Source organism: Fonsecaea multimorphosa, assembly GCF_000836435.1.
Source record: "Fonsecaea multimorphosa CBS 102226 unplaced genomic scaffold supercont1.1, whole genome shotgun sequence".
Taxonomy (NCBI): Eukaryota; Fungi; Ascomycota; class Eurotiomycetes; order Chaetothyriales; family Herpotrichiellaceae; genus Fonsecaea; species Fonsecaea multimorphosa.
In genome coordinates this window covers 2,100,487-2,118,843 of record NW_015971635.1, presented here as the reverse complement: position 1 = coordinate 2,118,843, position 18,357 = coordinate 2,100,487, and the positions used below count along the sequence as shown (strand labels likewise).

Genomic DNA, 18,357 nt, shown 5'->3' with positions numbered 1-18,357 from the left:
AGTGACATTAACTAGCCTGTAGAAATTAGATGTGAAATACAGTCTATGATGAACTTCGCGATCGTGTCTGGTGGTTCAGCCTTGGATGCTCGTGTGAGATGATGACGAAAGAGGAAACTCCAAACTTTACTCACTTTCCGGCAACGCCAGGCACGGAACTGAATTGACAAGCCCCTCAGACAGAAAACATTCTTGACCGCGGCCGATTTCCAAGTCTTGATCTCATCTCTTCAGGTCTCGTACTTATTTGATCTTCTTTACTCCACCGTGAGCAACATGACCATATAGAGCTGTCCCATCCCCATCTGCTGCGCTCGTTCCTCCCTTACCATGGCATCCGACTTCGTCGGCTACACCATCTTGGTCACGCTACAGAATCCTCCGCACGCTCAGATCCAGGGCGTCGTGGCCAATGTCGTCAATCAAAAGCTGTTCCTGCAGAATGGTAGGCTGGATCCCGTTCCAACTCGCATTGCTAACCTGATCTGCAGTACTTCTATGGAATGGCCAGCGACTCCCCTCGTACGCCATCGACTCCTCCGCTATTGCAGATCTTGAAGTGTCGCCTTCACAACCGCCCGCCGTCGAAGAGGAGGAATTGTCTACACCGGTCGCCGCTGCGCCTGAGCCCCAGAAGACCGCATTTCCACCGGTCCTTCAACAGCAGCAAAATGCGCCCGCCTTTGTCGACCCCGCCATCATCAGCTACACAAAACCACCTAACAAACTTGCACCAACGTCGGCCATCGTCCAGCAGCCGCATCCAGTGTCTCCAATCATGATCGCCGATGGGATTGTGAGCAGCCCGTCAACGCGCTGGCCACACAATGGCAATGCGGGCAATAGCTCTTTGTCGAGTATCGCTACGGCTGTTCCCAGAAAGACGGAGAAGAGGAATACACCTGCCAGTGCCACTCTGACGGAGCCGTTTGATGCGTTAAATCTGGGGAGCAATGTTGCTGCCGCCAAATCCGCGCCAGTGGCACCCAGCGAAAAGAAGGCTACTCAATTTGTACCGTCGCAAACAGCGCCGGGCATCATCGACATGAAGGATTTTAATCATGGTCCGCTCAAGGGGCAGAAGAAGACGGGAAAGGGCAAAGGCTGGCGCCAGACTCCCTTTATCGAAGAGGTACCTCGACAACCTAAAAAGAAGCCACAGAGGGGTCGGAAAGCCGCGGAGGAGGTCAATGGCTGGGCTACAGAAGATGCTACTGACATCCAGGATATGGGCGACTTTGATTTTGAGTCAAATCTATCCAAATTTGACAAGCGTCGGGTCTTTGATGACATCCGGCAAGCCGATACCACCGCTGACGCTGACCGGCTCGTGAGCTTCAACCGCAGAGCTCGACCTGGGACTAATGGAGGCCGAAACCTGCATTTCTCCGAAAACGTTTTGGACACGCCAGACGGGAAGGACAAAGATCGATGGAAGAGTGAAGCCGGAGAAACCGAGGAAGAGTCGATTGGAGGAGAAGGCCATTACAGCAGCGGGCGAGGATCCAAGAGAGCCGGCTCCCGAAAGCCCCTCGGGTCGAGAAAAGGCAGTGTCATACCTCCACACCTTGACCGAACAGAATCACCCCGTCCTTTAACTCGAATGCAAACCTCATCGCCTCTCAATGGATCGGTGTCCGGCAATCGTGGTACCTTCAAACTCCTCAACAACAAGCCCTGTCACTGTCTCTCACCGCTGCAGATGCTTGAGATAGAGCAGCTCTGCACTTCGGAGCTTGGCCTCACCGAAGACATGCTTTCGGAGAATGCTGGACGGAGTCTAGCCATGGCGGTGCTCAAGATCCCCGAGGTCAGAAGTGTGGTGTTCTTAGTGGGCAATCACAAGTCTGGTGCTAGAGCCATCGCTGCAGCCAGGCATTTGCGAAATCGAAGGCTTCGCGTGACCATTGTCATCCTTGGTGGTGAGCGTGAAGAACTTCTTCTGGAGGTTATGAGGAAACAGCTCAGCATCTACCAGAAGGGACAAGGTTACGTGGACCGCTGGGATGAATACCAGACCAAAGCCAGCGCAGGCGGACCTACTCCGGACGTGATTGTGGATGCTTTGCTAGGAGTGCACGTCACATTTGAAGAGCTACGGACCGATGACCAAGCAACTGTCCTGGAAATGATCCGCTGGGCCAATCGCAGTTCCCTCGTCCTCTCGATCGATGTGCCGAGCGGATTATCTGCCACGTCGGGCCTGTTGACGGAAGTTGATGGACAGCCGCTGGTCATGAACAGTAAGCATATCGTCAGTCTCGGGGCACCGAAAACGGGGCTGCTATATGGAATGTCTCATGATGGAGTCACGGAGCCTACTTGGCAGGTCTGGGTCGCAGATATCGGCATCACGGCTGCGGCGTGGCAGAAGCACGGGTCTCGAAGAAAACACGGCACTGACTTCGGCACGGAATGGGTGGTCGCTGTGAAGTATGTGTCGGGCTTACAAGCTTGACGTGGAGTGACGAGAGGTTCGAAGGAGGGCCATTGAAGCCTGGATGAGGGTTAGAGGGAGTCATCTATGTCTGCATCTTTTATTTGCTGCTGCGTTCAAGCGATTAACTCACCAAAAGCGTACATTATAGGGAGGTATTCGTGGATAGCTTTTGCTTTGGTGGTGAAGACAGTGCTCTCTCTTTGTGCTTTTCAGAGTGTAGCAAGGGTAGTGTTCTTCGATTTATCCACCTCTCGAAAATGGAGCTTTTCAAGGCATGGTTTTGCTCTCGCTGTCTGTTGCTTCCGAAGCGGCCAAACTGAATCTGACTCGAGGTCTCTAGATCAGCATATGTATGGCTAACGTTCGTCATGCAGATTTGATTATCTGCTCGCGTACTGACTTAGGTACTCTGCAGGGGAGGACGGAGTAGTATGGAATGACTCTTGCAAGCCAGTTAACGTTCCAGATTGAGTGAGGGACGAGAATTGACTGATGAACACGGAAAAAAAAAAAGACAGGGGAAGGACGGGGACGAGGACAAAGAGACAGAGACAGATGAAGATGAAGATGAAGATGATAAAAGACAACGTATTGCCAAACCCCATGTTGGTTGCCATTTACAATGGAAGCAAAGCAATGAAAACGCCGTACTTGATCAATCACCATGTAAATCCAGAACATGCCAGACCAAATCAAACCAAAATCGGCCCAAGCTGCTGTACTCTGTCCAATTCGCTTTGTGTCGTGTCGATATATGTGAATAGTGCTGTAGGATAATGACCTGGGCGTAAGATGTGGTGGAGGGAGGGGAGACGAGGATGAGTTTCCTGAGCTCTCTTTGCCTCTTTTCTCTTCCGTTCTTTGTGTATCCGGCATCCCCCATCTTTCTCTTCTCGTGTCTTTTTGTTATCGATATCCCTCGATATTGCGACAGCTTCTATCGGAAGGGAAGACTCTTCTTCTCTTCGATCTCGACTCGTTTCCAGGGCAGCAGTAAGACCAAACCAAAGAGTTTACTGATCGCTCAAAAACATGGAGACTGGACACCTGAGCCAACACAAAGCCCCGAGCTTCGACCGGTCACGAATACCCAAGGTCCTTCATCCCTTTGTACCACATCTCCTTGAACCGCCCGTGCGCCAGCCGGTGCGACTTGTCCGTCGTGGCGCGGATGTAGTAGCTGAGCATGACATTGCACCTTAATTCGTTGGTTTCGTAAAAGTTGACCACCCACCCTTTGCCGTCGCTTGCATCCAGCGCCTTGACGTCGCGCGACTCTGCAACTCGAATACTGAAGCGGCCGTAGATAGTCACGCCGGAGCCCGGGTTGGTGAGAGCCTCCATGCCGTCCTTGGTGCGTCGGATCGCGCTGTAATATGTGAGATCTGTGCTATACCCCGGAAGCACGTTGAGTTTGTCCGTGATGGCATAGTGCTGGAAGTCCTCGGTCGCGTAGTCGGCGTTCAGGTCGACCTTGAAGTCCTTGGAGAGAGCCATGTGGTCGACGGCTTTGGGGTCTGAGGCGGGAATATTGACCACGTTTGTGATCAGCGGGTTCAGTCGGGCCATCAGGACCGGGTCGGAGCACATCTTGAGAGCGAGTTCGAAGCCCGCATCCAGCACGTCTTGAGGGGTCTTTCCCTCTGGCGGCGCGGGCAGGACCAGATCGGTGATCCAGCCGGATTTGAAGGTTGTTTGCATGAAAGACATGGTTTCGATGAACGATTGAATCTGCAACGGCGTGTGTTTGTGTTGGATGGGCACTCCGTAGTGTGTGCAATGGACTGGAGGGTATTCGCAGTGAGGTGATAATAATTAATATGAACCTGTCCAATGCCACTTGAAAACGAGCGGGCGGAGTCCGAACGGCCGCAAACGAACAAAGCGAATCCAAAAGCCACCAAGTCCTTGCAGTGATCTGCACACACTCGCTAATCGTCCTTGCAGGTTGCAGAAGTTGGTATTACACAATATAAGAAAATACAATATCAAAAACGACAAGAATCGTGATCGTGATGGAAGAGCGACGTCGTCGACGTGCAGGATTTCAATCAAATTCGTTTTGGGGGAGTAATCGTAAGCGTCGGGGAAGTGGTGGCAGCCCCAAGCAGCTGGCCGCCCCCAAGCCACTTCAGAAAGTCCAGGATGAATACGGTTATGAGGAGAGTAGCGAGTAGTTGGCGAGGCCTCGTCGAGAACAAGAAATGTACTGTAGGTACCTAGGTAGTATGCGGGTAGAAGAGCACAAGGAGGATTCCCAAAAAATGCTCCCCGTGCCTAGGTAATCATGAGCATTGAAAACTGCGGCTTCAGGAAACCGTTTAGAGCTGCTGAGGCTGTCGAGTGGCGTGCGTTGCGGACTTTCAGCCGCAAATGCAGCCACGGGAGCTGGAGGTGGAATCAAAGTGCTTATGGTTTCTTATTTGTCTGATGGATGTTTAGGCCAAGGATAGTTTAGGACGAGGGGCGCAAAAATGAGATGGGAGTGGGAGTGGGAGTGGGAGTGGGAGGAGGTTGAACAGCTACGGGGTGTTTTTGTCTGACAGATCGAATTTAGAGCATCGGTCCAATAAAAACCCGGGGCCCGTGGAAGCAGTCGACTAGCCTCTTGTTATATTCGCCGTCATGACAGCGAGGATTTTCGACTCGTCAATTGACACACGCGACTGACCGACGGTGAGATCTGACTGCGAGAACCACCACATCATCTCTATTATTATTATGATTATTCTCTCTGTTCCATTCCTTCTGCTTCTCTCCTTCTCTCATGCCACCACCATCGCCGCCCCCATCTCTAGACTCCTCCTCCATGCATACTAGTATGTACCTACCTAGGTAGGCACTGCCACTACACTGCTTCCTGCCGCACTCGACTGGTGCTGCCGCCACCAGTCCATCTCCTGCGCGCCGACGCAGCGATCAGTGCATTGCAACGCCAAACAATGACTTCTTTGCGCGCCGTACACAATGACTTCCCAGAAGGGAACAAAAACCCTCAAAGGACTCTTCTGCCTCCCTTTCACTCGATTGTCTCTTTTTTGTCTGCCTTTGTTCGTTGTCCAGTTATGGCTGCTTGTACTTCACAGCCTTGATTCCTCGCTCCACGGTAATTCTCCCTGGCTTTTTAAAAGCTCGAGCGAGCCCACGATCCCTTTCCAGCGGCACCAAACCAGTACCTCGCCATTAGCAAGTTGTTGAGTTTGATAGCAAGGCTCGATTCAACTCTTATTTTGCCAAATTCGCCACCCAGACAGAATGTCTTCTTCGACAAATGCATCAGAGAAACTCCCACTGACCTTCGGGGTTGAAGTTGAGCACATCTTTGGTATCAACAAGGATTTGGTATGTTCCAACCCTGAATACCACTGGTTGTTCCCCCAAAGTTGCACCATTGACGCAAACTCTCCCAATCCTCCAGACTTTGACCCCACGCTGAAAGAGAATAGTGGCCTTCTGCAAGCGGTCAAAATTCTGCGAAGCACGGGTGCTATCCTCAAGCCGATAGTTGACGAGACAACTCTGGAAAGCGACGAGCCGCCTCGCTGGAGCATCATCCCCGACGAATCGGTCGTTACCCCCAACCCGACAGTTGTCCCCATGGCTGAGCAAAACGACGAGGAGCACGGGTCGGACATGTTTTCTGGCTGGACCATGACCCGCGACGGATCGGTCAAATTTCCCAAGAATGCTGAACAGCTCCGCTGGCCAGGCTGGGAGTTCGTGGGATTGGAGCTCATTTCTCCCATTCTCAAGGTTCCCGAGTTTGGCTCGGATCACTTTCAGCTCAATGGCCTCGTTGATGTCCAGAGGTACCTCGGATTCATGAACCATCCCCGGCCAGAGGGCACACCCTATTTCTTCCTGTCTAGTCCAGAGACGGCAGGTGTTCATGTCCACATCGGTTTGCAACCACAACCTGATCGCCAAACTGAGATCCCCGTTGACTTTATACGCCATCTCGCCCTTATCTGCCTGGCTTTCGAGGATACCATCACTTTGCTGCACCACCCGCAGCGTCGCAGTTACACCGGCTCCTATTCTCGTAACCACATCGGAACCAATCGTTTCGTGGGAAGGATGACTCATACGAACCCGCGCCATCATTGCGAGAAAGGACCCAAGTTCTCGCCCGAGGATGCCTTCCTTCGTATTTTCCTAGCCTCGGATATTGAGGAACTGGCGGACTTGTTGACAACTGTTCCTCTTGAAGACGACGAATACGGCTACATGGTCCGACAATGCTATGTGAACTTCTGCAACTGCTTCGGCTTCGAATTCGGTGATGAGGGCAAGAGAACAATCGAGTTCCGACAGCATCATGGCACCTTCAACTCTGAAGATATTACCCATTGGGTCGTTTTCCTCACGGCTCTAGCACGCACGGCGGAGCGCAAAGCGAATGAGAAACCACAAGCTGACGCCCCCTTGCCACCGTCGCTTCTGAAGCATCTCGCTCTTTGGCGAGACTCTCAGCCAGGTACAACGAGGGGGCCGTTCAGCGTGATAGATGCCCCTACTGACGAACTTTGGCAGGACATCCTATCAGACAAGCCACCCGGCACCCTGACAAGGGTTGTTGGAGAGGCGTCCAAGTACAGAGACCTGTTCCAGATCGACAAGAGAAGGTCGCTCCGGGAGCTCTTTGATCTGTTGGACTTGCCTCTGGAGTGTCGGCGCTACTGGTGGGAGCGAGCCAAGCGGTACAGAGTTGAGTGGGCCGCTCACTGGCGAGGCAAAAACACGTGTCGCCTCTATGGCGGCCCCGGATCCTGCAACTTGGAAGACGTCAGGGACTGTGAGGGCTGGGCCGATGGTGAGTTGGATGTTCCACCGTGGGATGTTGACGCAGTTGGTGCGAATGGTGATGGCGATGCCCCTGCTCGTGCTGGTCGATCTCCACCACTCGCAGAATCGTCCAGACTCGCGAACCAGCGTTCAGACGTTGACGTGACGGATGCTGATCCTCTGACAACTACTAACGGGGCAGAACTACCGTCGTCCTCGTCAAGCAGTTCTCGCCCGAATGTCATGTCGATTGCGGCCATCCTCAATCGTCCTGATGTCATGTCCATTGCGGCCATCCTCAATCACCCTGAATCGTCTCTCCCTTGAGAACGTGTGACATGATGGCGTTCACAGGAAGAAGGTGCAACCACCTTGACAAGGTAGGTTTGTCTAGGGAGTTCTGATGAGACAAGGTAGGCAAGGTAAGTTTACATGGGATTTCCTTTATTTTGCGCTGCAGATCAGTTCGAGTCTCTCTCTCTCTTCCTCTCTCCCCTCAAGTAGAAATCAAAGCAGAGATTACCACGAATCAAAGTTTCCAAATCCGCCACCTCCTCCCCCTTTTGCCTTTTTCCGCACGGGTTCCTCGGGCTCGTCATCGACGAACTCGACAATCTCGTCCTCGTCGTTGCCGTACCTTGCCAACGAAGTCTTAAGATACTTGCCCACCTGACCAGTCCCACCACCAGGATCCACCATGCCGTCGTCTCGTATCCTCTTGCCCGTCCAGGTCGTGCGGTCTTCATCCACATCTAGACTTCCTTCGTCGGCGGCGGCGGCGGCTTTTCGTTCCGACTTGTCCTTCTCGGTCCGCTCCGCCTGGTTCTTCTGCTTCCAAAACTCGTCAAACGGATCGATTAGCACCGTTGCCTCGACGATTTTGATCTCGTCCTTTGGCCGGTCGGTGCTGTCCACCGGCGCGTTCTCGAGCCGTTTGAGCGTCTCCATCGAGGAGTCGCCTCCGTCGTCGTCTTCCACGACGCGCCCGAAGATGGTGTGCTTGTGGTCCAGGTGGCTGGCGGGTCGGTAGGTGATGAAGAACTGCGAACTGTTTGTGTTCTTGCCCTTGTTCGCCATGCTCAGCACGCCCCTCTTGTCGTGCTTCAAGGGCCCTTCGAGTTCGTCGTTGAAGTTTTTGCCCCATATGCTTGTCCCGCCCCTACCTGTCCCCGTGGGATCGCCCGACTGGATCATGAAGTTTCGGATGTTGCGGTGGAAAATGATGCCGTTGTAATATCCCTTTTGCGCGAGCTTGACGAAGTTCCACACCGCTTTGGGCGCGTGTTCAGGGTTGAGTTCTAAGGTTAGAGGTCCCACGGTGGTGGACAGCCGGACATAGCCCTTGTGTTTGACCCGTCGGGGTTTCAGGATGTATTCTTCGTCGGTCATCGTTGCCAGCGCGTTGGAGGTGTGCGGCGTGAGTCCGGTCGAGGTGAAAGAGGCGGCGGCTTGTCCGGTCGTGTGGCGCGTTGCATTGTAAGGTATTGTTGACTTTGATGACTGGGATGTTGAGGTTGTCTTCTTGGCTGGGTTGGCCGACGTTGACGTTGATAAAGATTTGCCGTTTTGCGAAGTGGCATTTGCTCGCTCGGCTCTAGCCTTCGCGACCGCCTCTTTCGCCTTCATTATCTTCAGATCCGCGGCACTACCCAAGCTGGCGGTGTTGATTGACGCTTCCTCCTTGGGGATTCCTGCGTCTTCCCCGTCTTTTAAGTACTTGAACGAGGTGAGGTTGCGGGACTCAACGTTCTGCGGATCTTGCAGGGTTATCATATCTTTCCTGCTAAACTCTTCGTCCGAGACCAAGTCACGCCACATCTTGGGTTTTATATTCAGTCGCTCGACGGTGTCGTACGCGAAGACATTCGCAGACTCTCCATGGCGGATCGCCACGATGTGCGTGTTGTCCGTAAACACCTTGAACGTGACCGGGTCGACATATTCGTCCCCATCATTCTTCGCAAAGTGCAGCTTTATAAGGTCCTGTTGTTTCAGGGGTTTTCCATTCGTCGGGTTCGTGTCGTGTTTTAGCAGCCACCGTAGAATGTTCTCGTGGTCGAATATGATGCCTTCTGCCGTGCAGACGGGCGTGGTGAAGGGCTGCAGGCTCAGCGCGCAGAAGTTGAACGGGAGTCGTTTGAAGGACGCGTGCTGGGAGGTGTCGGCGCGCACACCGGCGCCGGCGCTCGCTGAGTACGCATCGGACGACGCCCATTCGGAGTGAGTGATCTAGCAGACACCGGGTTGTTAGTCCGGTTGGCTGGCTCCCCGACAGTTGTAAAAGAGTGGCTCATACGTAGAGTTTGTCCGTCCCTGGAAAGGCTCGTCAGCAGGCTGAGGCGAGCGAGAGGAGACGATCTGGATCTGACCTTTGCCCATTGTCTAGTCTGTCTCTATTTAACCGCAGGTTGGGTCAAAAGTCGAGAAGATTGTTCTGCGTGAGGAGAGAAGTGGACGTTGCGGAGAAAAATAAATCGCAAGCCGGGAAAATGTCATCGTCTCCAACCCACCGAGCCACCTCTTTATCACCGCAACTGCCGTTTTGAAACAACCACGAACAATCTATGCAAAATCATATCTGCTGCGACATTTTCCCCTACGACCCAGCTTGGATGATGGGGCAATGTCAATCGCCTCAGACGGAGACGCTGGGCTCTCTAGCATGATTCGCTGACCGTTTCGTGTCCAGCTCCAGCTCTCTACACAGCTGTTTGAGACCTGGGGCTACAGGCAGAAATACGAGCTGTCAGTCGCAGGAAATCGCCTGTAGGCGATCAGTCAGCCTCAAGTTGTTATCTGTCTTCCCATACGGTGTCCCTTGTACAATGGCTTCCTGGCTTCTAAGAGCACGAATCCCGAACTCCAGACGTTTCCGTCACCACCATTCTAGTCTATGATTGTTGTCTAAATCTATCCCGTCCACAATAACGCCAATGATCCTACTAGGGTAGAAGAAGCTATCTCGGCAGACCCAGGTATCTGAGATACTCAGCTGGGCCAGCAGAGTTCCAGACGTCCTTTTCAGAATCCGCGGTGATCCACACAAGCCCCAGCATCGATGCAGAGTTTGCGCCTGCTCCCCTTTCAAGGCCACTGTGCCGGCGAGGAATGAGGCACATCCACTCTTTCACGAGAATCACGTTGTAGTCAGTACCCCCGCCGGCTTCTTTGTGGCTTTGTCGGACCTTTCTGAGCAGCTTTTCATAGGCTTGGATGAGGGTATCCGCGTCACTGTGTGCTGGCAGTCGAAGAACGAAGTGTTTGTGAGGCACAGTCGGAATATCATCAGTGATGCCCACTGTCGACTCAGCAACATGTGGAAAGAGCTGAAAGCCCAGCTCTTGCTCGTCCGGATACGGCCAAAGTTGCATGTGCTTGTGCCCTTGGCTCGATCCTGACTCGAATCCGCAATTGAAGATCATCATGTATCGCTGCTTAAAGTGCTGCAAGACCACCCAGGCGGCCGACAAGTCGCCTCGATCAAGGTCATCCGACTGTGGTTCGAAATGCCTCGTGATGATCAGCAGACCCGGTCGGTATACGCTGAATTTGTTCAAAATTAGGAGGTGGGATGACCCGACTTCCGAGAGGACCTCATCCGGGTTTGGATTGAGGAAGGGATTGTGGCCCTTTCCCGTCTTCCGCTCGGGTGCATCTGATGGCGTGATGGGTTTGCGGCGCAGGTGAGGCACGAATCGAAAATTGAGCTGTGGTCGTCAGAGTGCGAGCGGCTTTTGGGGAGGAAGAACTAGCATGATTTGCTATTCTCTGTTTTGTTCGTCCAGCGGAGGCCGAGCAATGTCACTCACTTACTTTGAATCCCTGGTCTTCCACCGTCTCGGCTGTCGAAGGCTCATAGACCAGTTGTCCTTTGGCTACTAGGTTGTCGAATCTGGCAAGTGATTGTGCTTCTAGGTCTGGTGGAAGTGTCGCGGCGTCTCTGGAACCTGGCCCATCATTCTCGTTTAGGCTGTTTTGATCCATTTCTTTGGTCTTCTTATGTCAATTGTGAGTACCAAAATGATTGGAATTCCTCGCATGCAGCAATAGAGAGCATTTAAACAGAAAAACACCTCTAATTCAGGATCCTGACATCGATATATGAGCACACTGACAAACGAAGGATACAGTTCGCGTTTGCGTTTGATGGCGACTCAATGCCAAGCATGCTTCGCCGTATAAATAAGCTAGTCCCAATTTGGACAAAGCCCTGGAGCTTCCCTGCAGGGTCGTTCGAGGCCATTTTATTTTTCTGGTCCGCATCTGCATTGAATCTGCTCCTGGCACCTTGTATCAACTTTCCATCTTTGCGTGCTGCAGTTTCGGGGATTCTCTTCCTTCCTTTCTTCCATTCTTCCTTCTTCCGGCGTCGCGATGGCCTTCTCTCGCTCGGTCGTTTCTCTCCTGCGCACTTCCCGGCACATTGTATCCCCCGCCCGAGGCGTTAATCCCGTCAACAGAGTCTTCGGCCATGACAGATTCGCCGCCAGAGCATATGCCACCGTTTTCGAGCGGACCAAGCCCCATGTGAATGTTGGTCAGTAACAAGTCTTTGCCTCATGTCTCACTTCGATCTCTGACCGTTCTCCCCAGGTACGATCGGTCACGTCGATCATGGAAAGGTAGATCCCTAGCTAGTCCATTGCTATCGAATCATCGGCTTATCATCGCGCCAGACCACCCTTACAGCAGCAATCACGAAAAGACAGGCAGACAAAGGCCTTGCACAGTTCCTCGATTATGGCAAGATTGACAAAGCCCCAGAAGAGCGGAAACGTGGTATCACGATCGCAACTGCGCACATCGAGTACGAGACAAGCAACCGGCACTATTCTCACGTCGACTGCCCTGGTCACGCTGATTATATCAAGAACATGATCACTGGTGCTGCTCTTATGGATGGTGCTGTCGTGGTGGTCGCTGCTGGTGATGGCCAAATGTAAGATACCTGCATACCCGATCGGCACGTGCATGAGATTGACTTTGTGCAGGCCTCAAACACGAGAGCATCTCCTACTAGCGCGTCAGGTCGGTGTCCAAAAGCTGGTTGTTTTCGTCAACAAGGTCGATACCGTCGAGGACCCGGAGATGTTGGAACTTGTCGAAATGGAAATGCGCGAGCTCCTGTCCTCCTATGGCTTCGATGGAGACAACACCCCCATCATCTTTGGCTCTGCCCTCTGCGCCCTTGAAGGCACCAGACCCGAGATTGGAGTCGAAAGGATTGATGCTCTCTTGGAGGCTGTCGATACCTGGATTCCAACCCCGGTCCGAGACACCGAAAAGCCCTTCCTCATGTCGGTCGAAGAAGTCTTTTCCATTGCAGGAAGAGGCACCGTCGCTTCTGGCCGTGTAATGCGAGGCGTTTTGAAGAAGGACAGTGAGGTCGAGATCGTGGGTGGTCGTGAAGAGGTCATCAAAACCAAGGTTACCGATATCGAAACGTTTAAGAAGTCCTGCGAAGAATCAAGAGCTGGTGACAACTCCGGTCTTCTCCTACGTGGTGTCAAGCGGGAAGACATCAGGCGTGGAATGGTGGTTGCCGTCCCGGGTTCTGCTAAGGCTCACCAAGAAGCGCTTGTCTCGCTTTACATCTTGACAGAGGAGGAAGGAGGCAGAAAGTCGGGCTTCACCGAGAGCTACAAGCCACAAGTCTACATTCGGACCGCAGACGAGGCGGCACAGCTTCTTTTCCCGGAGGGGACTGAGGATCGAACGAAGATGGTCATGCCTGGAGACAACCTTGAAATGGTCCTGAAGACACACCACCCGGTGGTTATGGAAGCTGGTGAACGATTCAACATGCGAGAAGGTGGACGAACAGTCGCCACTGGCCTTATCACCAGGATCCTTAAATAGACCGGAACTGCTTGATCATGTGCAGAAGCGAACAAGAGGTGGGCTACGCTGGCACCGACGCCTTGAAGCTTTGTATCAAAATGTGTCATGTCTTCATCGTGTCATAATTTGGGATGTACATCTTGTCAGGATTTCGGGTCCCGGAATAGGACGATCACGACCGTGGAGCATTGCGATGTTTAGGGAGTCCGAGCTGGGGCGGAAGAAGCCTGCATATACCAACCTCTCTACTTCAATTCCGAAAAGTGTTTAAACATGCTGCCCCATTACATGGATGAGAGTCTTCCTCGTGAACTCGCTCTCTATAGAGACTCGCCCCAGCGACATTGACCATTTCGCCTACATCCAGGGTCATCACTTCAAACCACTCTCTCCTCAATCATGACTTTATTCGAGCCACACTCAGCATTCCTTTGTCACTTAGAGTATTAGCTCTGAAGAATATGATTGCCTGTGCCGTGCTCAGAAGATGTCACCGCTTGTTGCTTTCCAAGACTTGAGGAAACGTAGCCACGGTTTCGTTTCCAAACCTTGCCTTCTGCTTCTGGGAAATTGTTAGTGCGCTAGACGATGAGTAAGGAAAACAACGTCGACTCTAATTTCCCGACAAGTAGGGGAGAGGCAAAGCGTAGTCATGATAGCGGGTTTTCTCCCCGGGCCGACCTGGTCCATTTCAACTTTGTACCAAAGAAAAAGACCGCGCAGTCTCTTAGGACTGTGTTCTTTCGTAAATCGGTCTGAGTCTGAAAACGATCCACTGGAAGCACCATGTGCTCATCATAAGGTTACATTTCATTCGCGGAGGTCGTGCACGACTGTTTGGTGTAGTCCTACATATGTATCTTGGTCCCTTTCTGGTGGCCTTTCAGGTACAGCAGCCCTCTCGCCCCTGTGTGGCTTTTATTGCCTTGATCAGCCATCCGCATACTGTACATTCCTCAGACTGTGTCAGCAGCAATGCCACGGTGATGCCACTTGCTGACACCGCAGCCATGTTAAATCAGGGGCCGTCAGCCTCGTCACGTGCACTCCCCGACGCAGCTTGTAGAGACGCTGGATCATGAGATGTCGGCTGCTTCCTGATCCTTGTAGCATGAAGGTTAATTGTGTCTCATATCGAGTTGGGAGATTTTGTGTTGGATATTCCGCTACGTGAAGATATCAATGAAAAGTTGAGGAGGGCAGAATCATTTCGTACAAAAAGGCAGAGACAATAGAAACATTTTGTATCCGCACATCCATGAGTTAATTTCCCTGTACTGCAGAATCCTTGCGCACGGTACCTTTCAGATCTCCGGAACCTGCTGCGTTGCACAATGGATCCCGCCACCTGTCCTCGGCAACATGTTGATGGGCACCTGCACCACCTCTCTGTCAGGAAACAGCCTCTTGAACAACTCCAAGGCCGCAGTGTCCTGCTTTTCCTGCCCGAATTTGGGCGCGATGACGCCTCCGTTCACGAGGAGGTAATTGGCGTACGATCCGATGACCTCGTTGAACTTGTCTGGTGAGCCGAGTAGTGTTGTGTCAGGCTCCTCGCAGTCGTGGACCGTCAAAGTTCGGCCCTTCGCGTCCCTCGCAGATGTGAGGATAGACCGGGCAGAGTTGTAGACGTCGATTGCAGTGGCATGAGCGTTCGGCCCGGGCTTGCTGAGGAGCACGACTCCCGGCGACGTGAAGCGTGCTAGCGCGTCGATGTGGTAGTCTGTAATGTCGTAGCCCTTGACGCCAGGAATCCAAATGAAGTGCGTGACTCCAAGCTTGTCTTCAAGCTCAGCTTCGGCGTCCGACTTGGAGAGTCCAGGGTTCCGGTTGTCGTTGATGATGCAGCTCTCCGTACCCAGAAATGTTCCTTCGCCGTCGTGCTCGATGCCGCCTCCTTCCATGGTCAGTTTCGAGGATACGGAGGCTTCGTTTGCGTGTGTGGCTATTTGGGCCGCGATGCCCTCGTCGCCAATCGCGGGGAGCTTGCCGCCCCAGTAATTGAAATTGAACTTGACAGCGGTCCGTTTGCCTGTCGACAAGTCTTGCACGAAGACCGGCCCGCTGTCCCGAATCCAGAGCTCGCTGACCATCGCTGGCTTGACTGAGACATTGCTGCTAACCATGGCTGTTGCCTGTGAGATGAGTTCCTCCCGGGCGTAGAGGTGGACGGGCTCGAAGCGGGAGATCGCATTGGCGATGCTTGTCACTTCGGATTGTAGGGCCTCCAGATGCTCTGCGCTTTCTGCCGATTCAATGCTGGGAAAAGCCATCAGGGTGTGTGAGTGGCGCGCTCTTTCCGCTGGCATTCGAAAGCCACCATGATGGTGGGCTTTCGGGGGCTGCTGGTGAGGCTGGTCAGGCATGTCCGAAACGTGTCTTGCAGCCGGCATTCTCGATGGTATTATTGTTGTTGTCGCTGCCCAGGATCTGTGGACTTTTCGACAGAATAATGTCGGTTGAACTTGAGGTGCCCGGTGACTCAGACAAGATATATTCCGAACAAAGGGCAATGTCGACACAGTGTGCATGTTGACTCCGGGAGCAGCGCGATAGAGCGCAACTTGACGCCATTGGCTGCAACTTGGTTGGTGTCTATGCCGCTCGGCTGACCATGTTCAGTGGGGTTTAAATAGCATATCTCACTCAGGGGCTGCGCCGGTAGAACCTTCTGAAAGAGGTTAGACCAGACTAGAAGGTTTTGTACCTCTTTCACTTCGGCTCCATATATCAAAAGCTGTTAGTCTGGAGTGTGATAGCCGTGGACATCAACGCTGTACCGCTGCTTCATGCCATATATGGTGTGTTTCCATCGAGTAATAGGGCAGAAAATGTGGCAGGCTTGAGGGAACAATGTCAAAGGTATGAACCAACGGCCTCCTCCGACTTTAGCTGCAGAATCCTGAAAAATCCTTGCTCTCCCTCCAGTCCTGCAATCTTCAGGCTTGATACTCTCGGGCCCCAGGTTTATCCCTAGATAGAACTCAAACAACATGACACTCAACGACAGTATCGTCGACGCATCCATTGCCGACTTGTCGAAAGCTCTATCTAGCGGAAAGTTGACTTCAGTCGACTTGGTTGCCAAATATCTGCTGCGCATCAATACCTACGACTGCAGAAACACCGCCCTCAACTCAATCCCATTGATCAACGAGGATGTGTTTGAAGAAGCAGCCGCTGCGGACGATCGTCGTGCCGCTGGCCAAGCAAATGGCCTCCTCGAAGGGATTCCCTTCACCGTGAAGGACAGCTACAAAGTTCGTGGGATGACTGTGGCTAGCGGCTCGGAAGCTTTTGAAAACCTTGTCGCCAACGAAGACGCATTCACCGTCAGAGCTCTGCGGGAAGCTGGCGCCGTCCTGATGGGTCGGACGAACATGTGTCCCATGGCATACGGCGGAATGCTCCGCGGCGTGTATGGGAGGGCAGAGAGCCCGTATAACAAAGACTATCTCCCAGCTGCCTTTGGATCTGGGTCTTCCAATGGGAGCGGCGTCTCTGTTGCAGCATCCTTTTCCGCCTTTGGTATGGGCGAGGAGACGGTGTCGTCTGGCCGCTCTCCAGCTTCAAACAACGCATTGGTTGCGTATACTCCTTCGCGAGGACTTATATCCATACGCGGCAATTGGCCACTGTATCCCACCTGTGATATTGTAGTTCCCCATACACGCAGCATGGATGACATGTTCGTCCTGGTGGATGTGCTTACCAGACAGGACTCCGAGACCATTGGGGATTTCTGGAGAGATCAACCGTTTACACAGCTTCCAGCGTCTCCGTGGTCTGGCGTTCCAAGACCTTTAGCCCCTGCCAAACTCAACGCTGGATACCTCAACGGGAAGCGAATCGCAGTTCCGCAGATATACCTCAAGCAGCAGGACGGCGGACCATATGTATCCCGTGCAATCGAGCCGCTGTGGCTCCAGGCACGAGCGGACCTCGAGGCCGCCGGTGCAATCGTCGAGACCATCCCAGATCTCCCAGTCCTGCAGATATACGAGGAAATGCTGCGACAGCCCAACAACGATGACAAGATATCTTCGTCATCTCTCCCTTACCTCCCAGACAACTGGAACGCAACCGAGCGAGGACTTCTCATTGCCCATGCCTGGGAGGACTTTCTGCAGAACAACCACGACCGGCACATCCAGTCCTTGTCCCAAGTGGATCCGAAACGGATCTTCCCTCACTTACCACGCGACAACCCCCAAGTCAAGTTCACCGAACCAGCCAATGCCGTCCATTGGGCGAAGTTGGCAGGCTACGTTGTTACCGATCGGTCGTCGACCGCGAGTAGCAGACGGGGCAAGAGCAGCGCCATCTACGACGTTCCTCATCTCGAGAATGCCGTGCGGGCTCTCGAACAGATCCGAATCCGCTTCTTCGAGGATTGGATGTCCGCTCACAACTACGATTTGGTTGCCTTCCCTGCCGCAGGCGACGTTGCCCGCGCCGACGCCGACATTGACGACAACAGCGCACGACATGCTTGGACGGACGGAGTCAAGTACAGCCATGGCAATAGGGCGTTGCGGCACTTGGGCATACCGAGTGTAACCGTCCCAATGGGGATTTTGGAGGACTCGAAGATGCCCATGGGCTTGACGTTCTTGGGTCGGGCTTACAATGATCCCGACTTGCTGCAAGCCGGTTATGCATATGAACAGCAAAGCAAGAGGAGAGTTGCGCCACCATTGACGCCGCTTTTACCATCAGACGAAATTCCCCCTCGGGTACAAGTATTGTCCAAACCAAGACCCAAACTGGCAATTACGAGGTGTGCTACTAGCCCGGGTCAAGATGGCAACCTGGTCGTTTCTATCGAGGGGTCTGTGTCTGCGGCACCAGACTCCGGCGAGACTTCTTCTGGCCCCATTCTGGAGATATACATCGACGGTCAACGTGTCCCTTCGTCACTGATCTCGATCGAAGCACTCACAGCGGCGACGACCGGAGAAAACAACGTCTCAAATTTCGTCTGTGAATACCCAACGCTTCCGCCACCAGTGCAGGACGACCGCAGCCGCGTAGTCGGCAAGATCGCCCGAGACGGTACGATGGTCATGGTCATTGCACGGAGCGGGGAAGACGGTCGGCCATCGGGATATGTGAAAGTGATACATTGACCGAAGCGGCACGCGTTTTCTGAAAAAGCTGGAATCGAGTCTAGACCGCGCATTCCTCTTTCTTTGGTCGATTCTGAGACCGAATTGGGTTGATCCAGACCGTGCTCTAATGTGAGTAAGACATACGAAGAAGATAGCAAAAATATTTTCAACGAGATATCC

The 18,357-nt window shown here is 53.1% G+C and overlaps 8 protein-coding genes across 8 annotated transcripts; 4 read left to right on the top strand and 4 right to left on the bottom strand.

Annotated features, from left to right (window-relative positions):
• Nucleotides 1–330: 330 nt before the first annotated feature.
• Z520_00793 (uncharacterized protein) lies at nt 331–2,458 on the top strand (the record flags this gene model as incomplete). The annotated part of the gene is made up of 2 exons (XM_016771313.1): nt 331–445; nt 492–2,458. The coding sequence occupies 2 exons, from the start codon at nt 331–333 to the stop codon at nt 2,456–2,458; spliced, it is 2,082 nt and encodes a 693-aa protein (XP_016638223.1).
• Nucleotides 2,459–3,520: 1,062 nt separating this feature from the next.
• Nucleotides 3,521–4,150, bottom strand: Z520_00792 (uncharacterized protein; the record flags this gene model as incomplete). Its single annotated transcript, XM_016771312.1, has 1 exon — nt 3,521–4,150. The coding sequence occupies one exon, from the start codon at nt 4,148–4,150 to the stop codon at nt 3,521–3,523; it is 630 nt and encodes a 209-aa protein (XP_016638222.1).
• Nucleotides 4,151–5,695: 1,545 nt separating this feature from the next.
• Z520_00791 (uncharacterized protein) lies at nt 5,696–7,552 on the top strand (the record flags this gene model as incomplete). Its single annotated transcript, XM_016771311.1, has 1 exon — nt 5,696–7,552. The coding sequence occupies one exon, from the start codon at nt 5,696–5,698 to the stop codon at nt 7,550–7,552; it is 1,857 nt and encodes a 618-aa protein (XP_016638221.1).
• Nucleotides 7,553–7,744: 192 nt separating this feature from the next.
• Nucleotides 7,745–9,604, bottom strand: Z520_00790 (uncharacterized protein; the record flags this gene model as incomplete). Its single annotated transcript, XM_016771310.1, has 3 exons — nt 7,745–9,454; nt 9,522–9,538; nt 9,595–9,604. The coding sequence occupies 3 exons, from the start codon at nt 9,602–9,604 to the stop codon at nt 7,745–7,747; spliced, it is 1,737 nt and encodes a 578-aa protein (XP_016638220.1).
• Nucleotides 9,605–10,182: 578 nt separating this feature from the next.
• Z520_00789 (uncharacterized protein) lies at nt 10,183–11,209 on the bottom strand (the record flags this gene model as incomplete). Its single annotated transcript, XM_016771309.1, has 2 exons — nt 10,183–10,932; nt 11,039–11,209. The coding sequence occupies 2 exons, from the start codon at nt 11,207–11,209 to the stop codon at nt 10,183–10,185; spliced, it is 921 nt and encodes a 306-aa protein (XP_016638219.1).
• Nucleotides 11,210–11,599: 390 nt separating this feature from the next.
• On the top strand, nt 11,600–13,084 carry Z520_00788 (uncharacterized protein; the record flags this gene model as incomplete). The annotated part of the gene is made up of 4 exons (XM_016771308.1): nt 11,600–11,762; nt 11,819–11,847; nt 11,902–12,164; nt 12,217–13,084. 4 exons carry the CDS (start codon nt 11,600–11,602, stop codon nt 13,082–13,084), a joined length of 1,323 nt encoding a protein of 440 aa, XP_016638218.1.
• Nucleotides 13,085–14,370: 1,286 nt separating this feature from the next.
• On the bottom strand, nt 14,371–15,459 carry Z520_00787 (uncharacterized protein; the record flags this gene model as incomplete). Its single annotated transcript, XM_016771307.1, has 1 exon — nt 14,371–15,459. One exon carries the CDS (start codon nt 15,457–15,459, stop codon nt 14,371–14,373), a length of 1,089 nt encoding a protein of 362 aa, XP_016638217.1.
• A 600-nt stretch (nt 15,460–16,059) lies between these two features.
• On the top strand, nt 16,060–18,195 carry Z520_00786 (uncharacterized protein; the record flags this gene model as incomplete). Its single annotated transcript, XM_016771306.1, has 1 exon — nt 16,060–18,195. One exon carries the CDS (start codon nt 16,060–16,062, stop codon nt 18,193–18,195), a length of 2,136 nt encoding a protein of 711 aa, XP_016638216.1.
• Between the last annotated feature and the right edge of the window lie 162 nt (nt 18,196–18,357).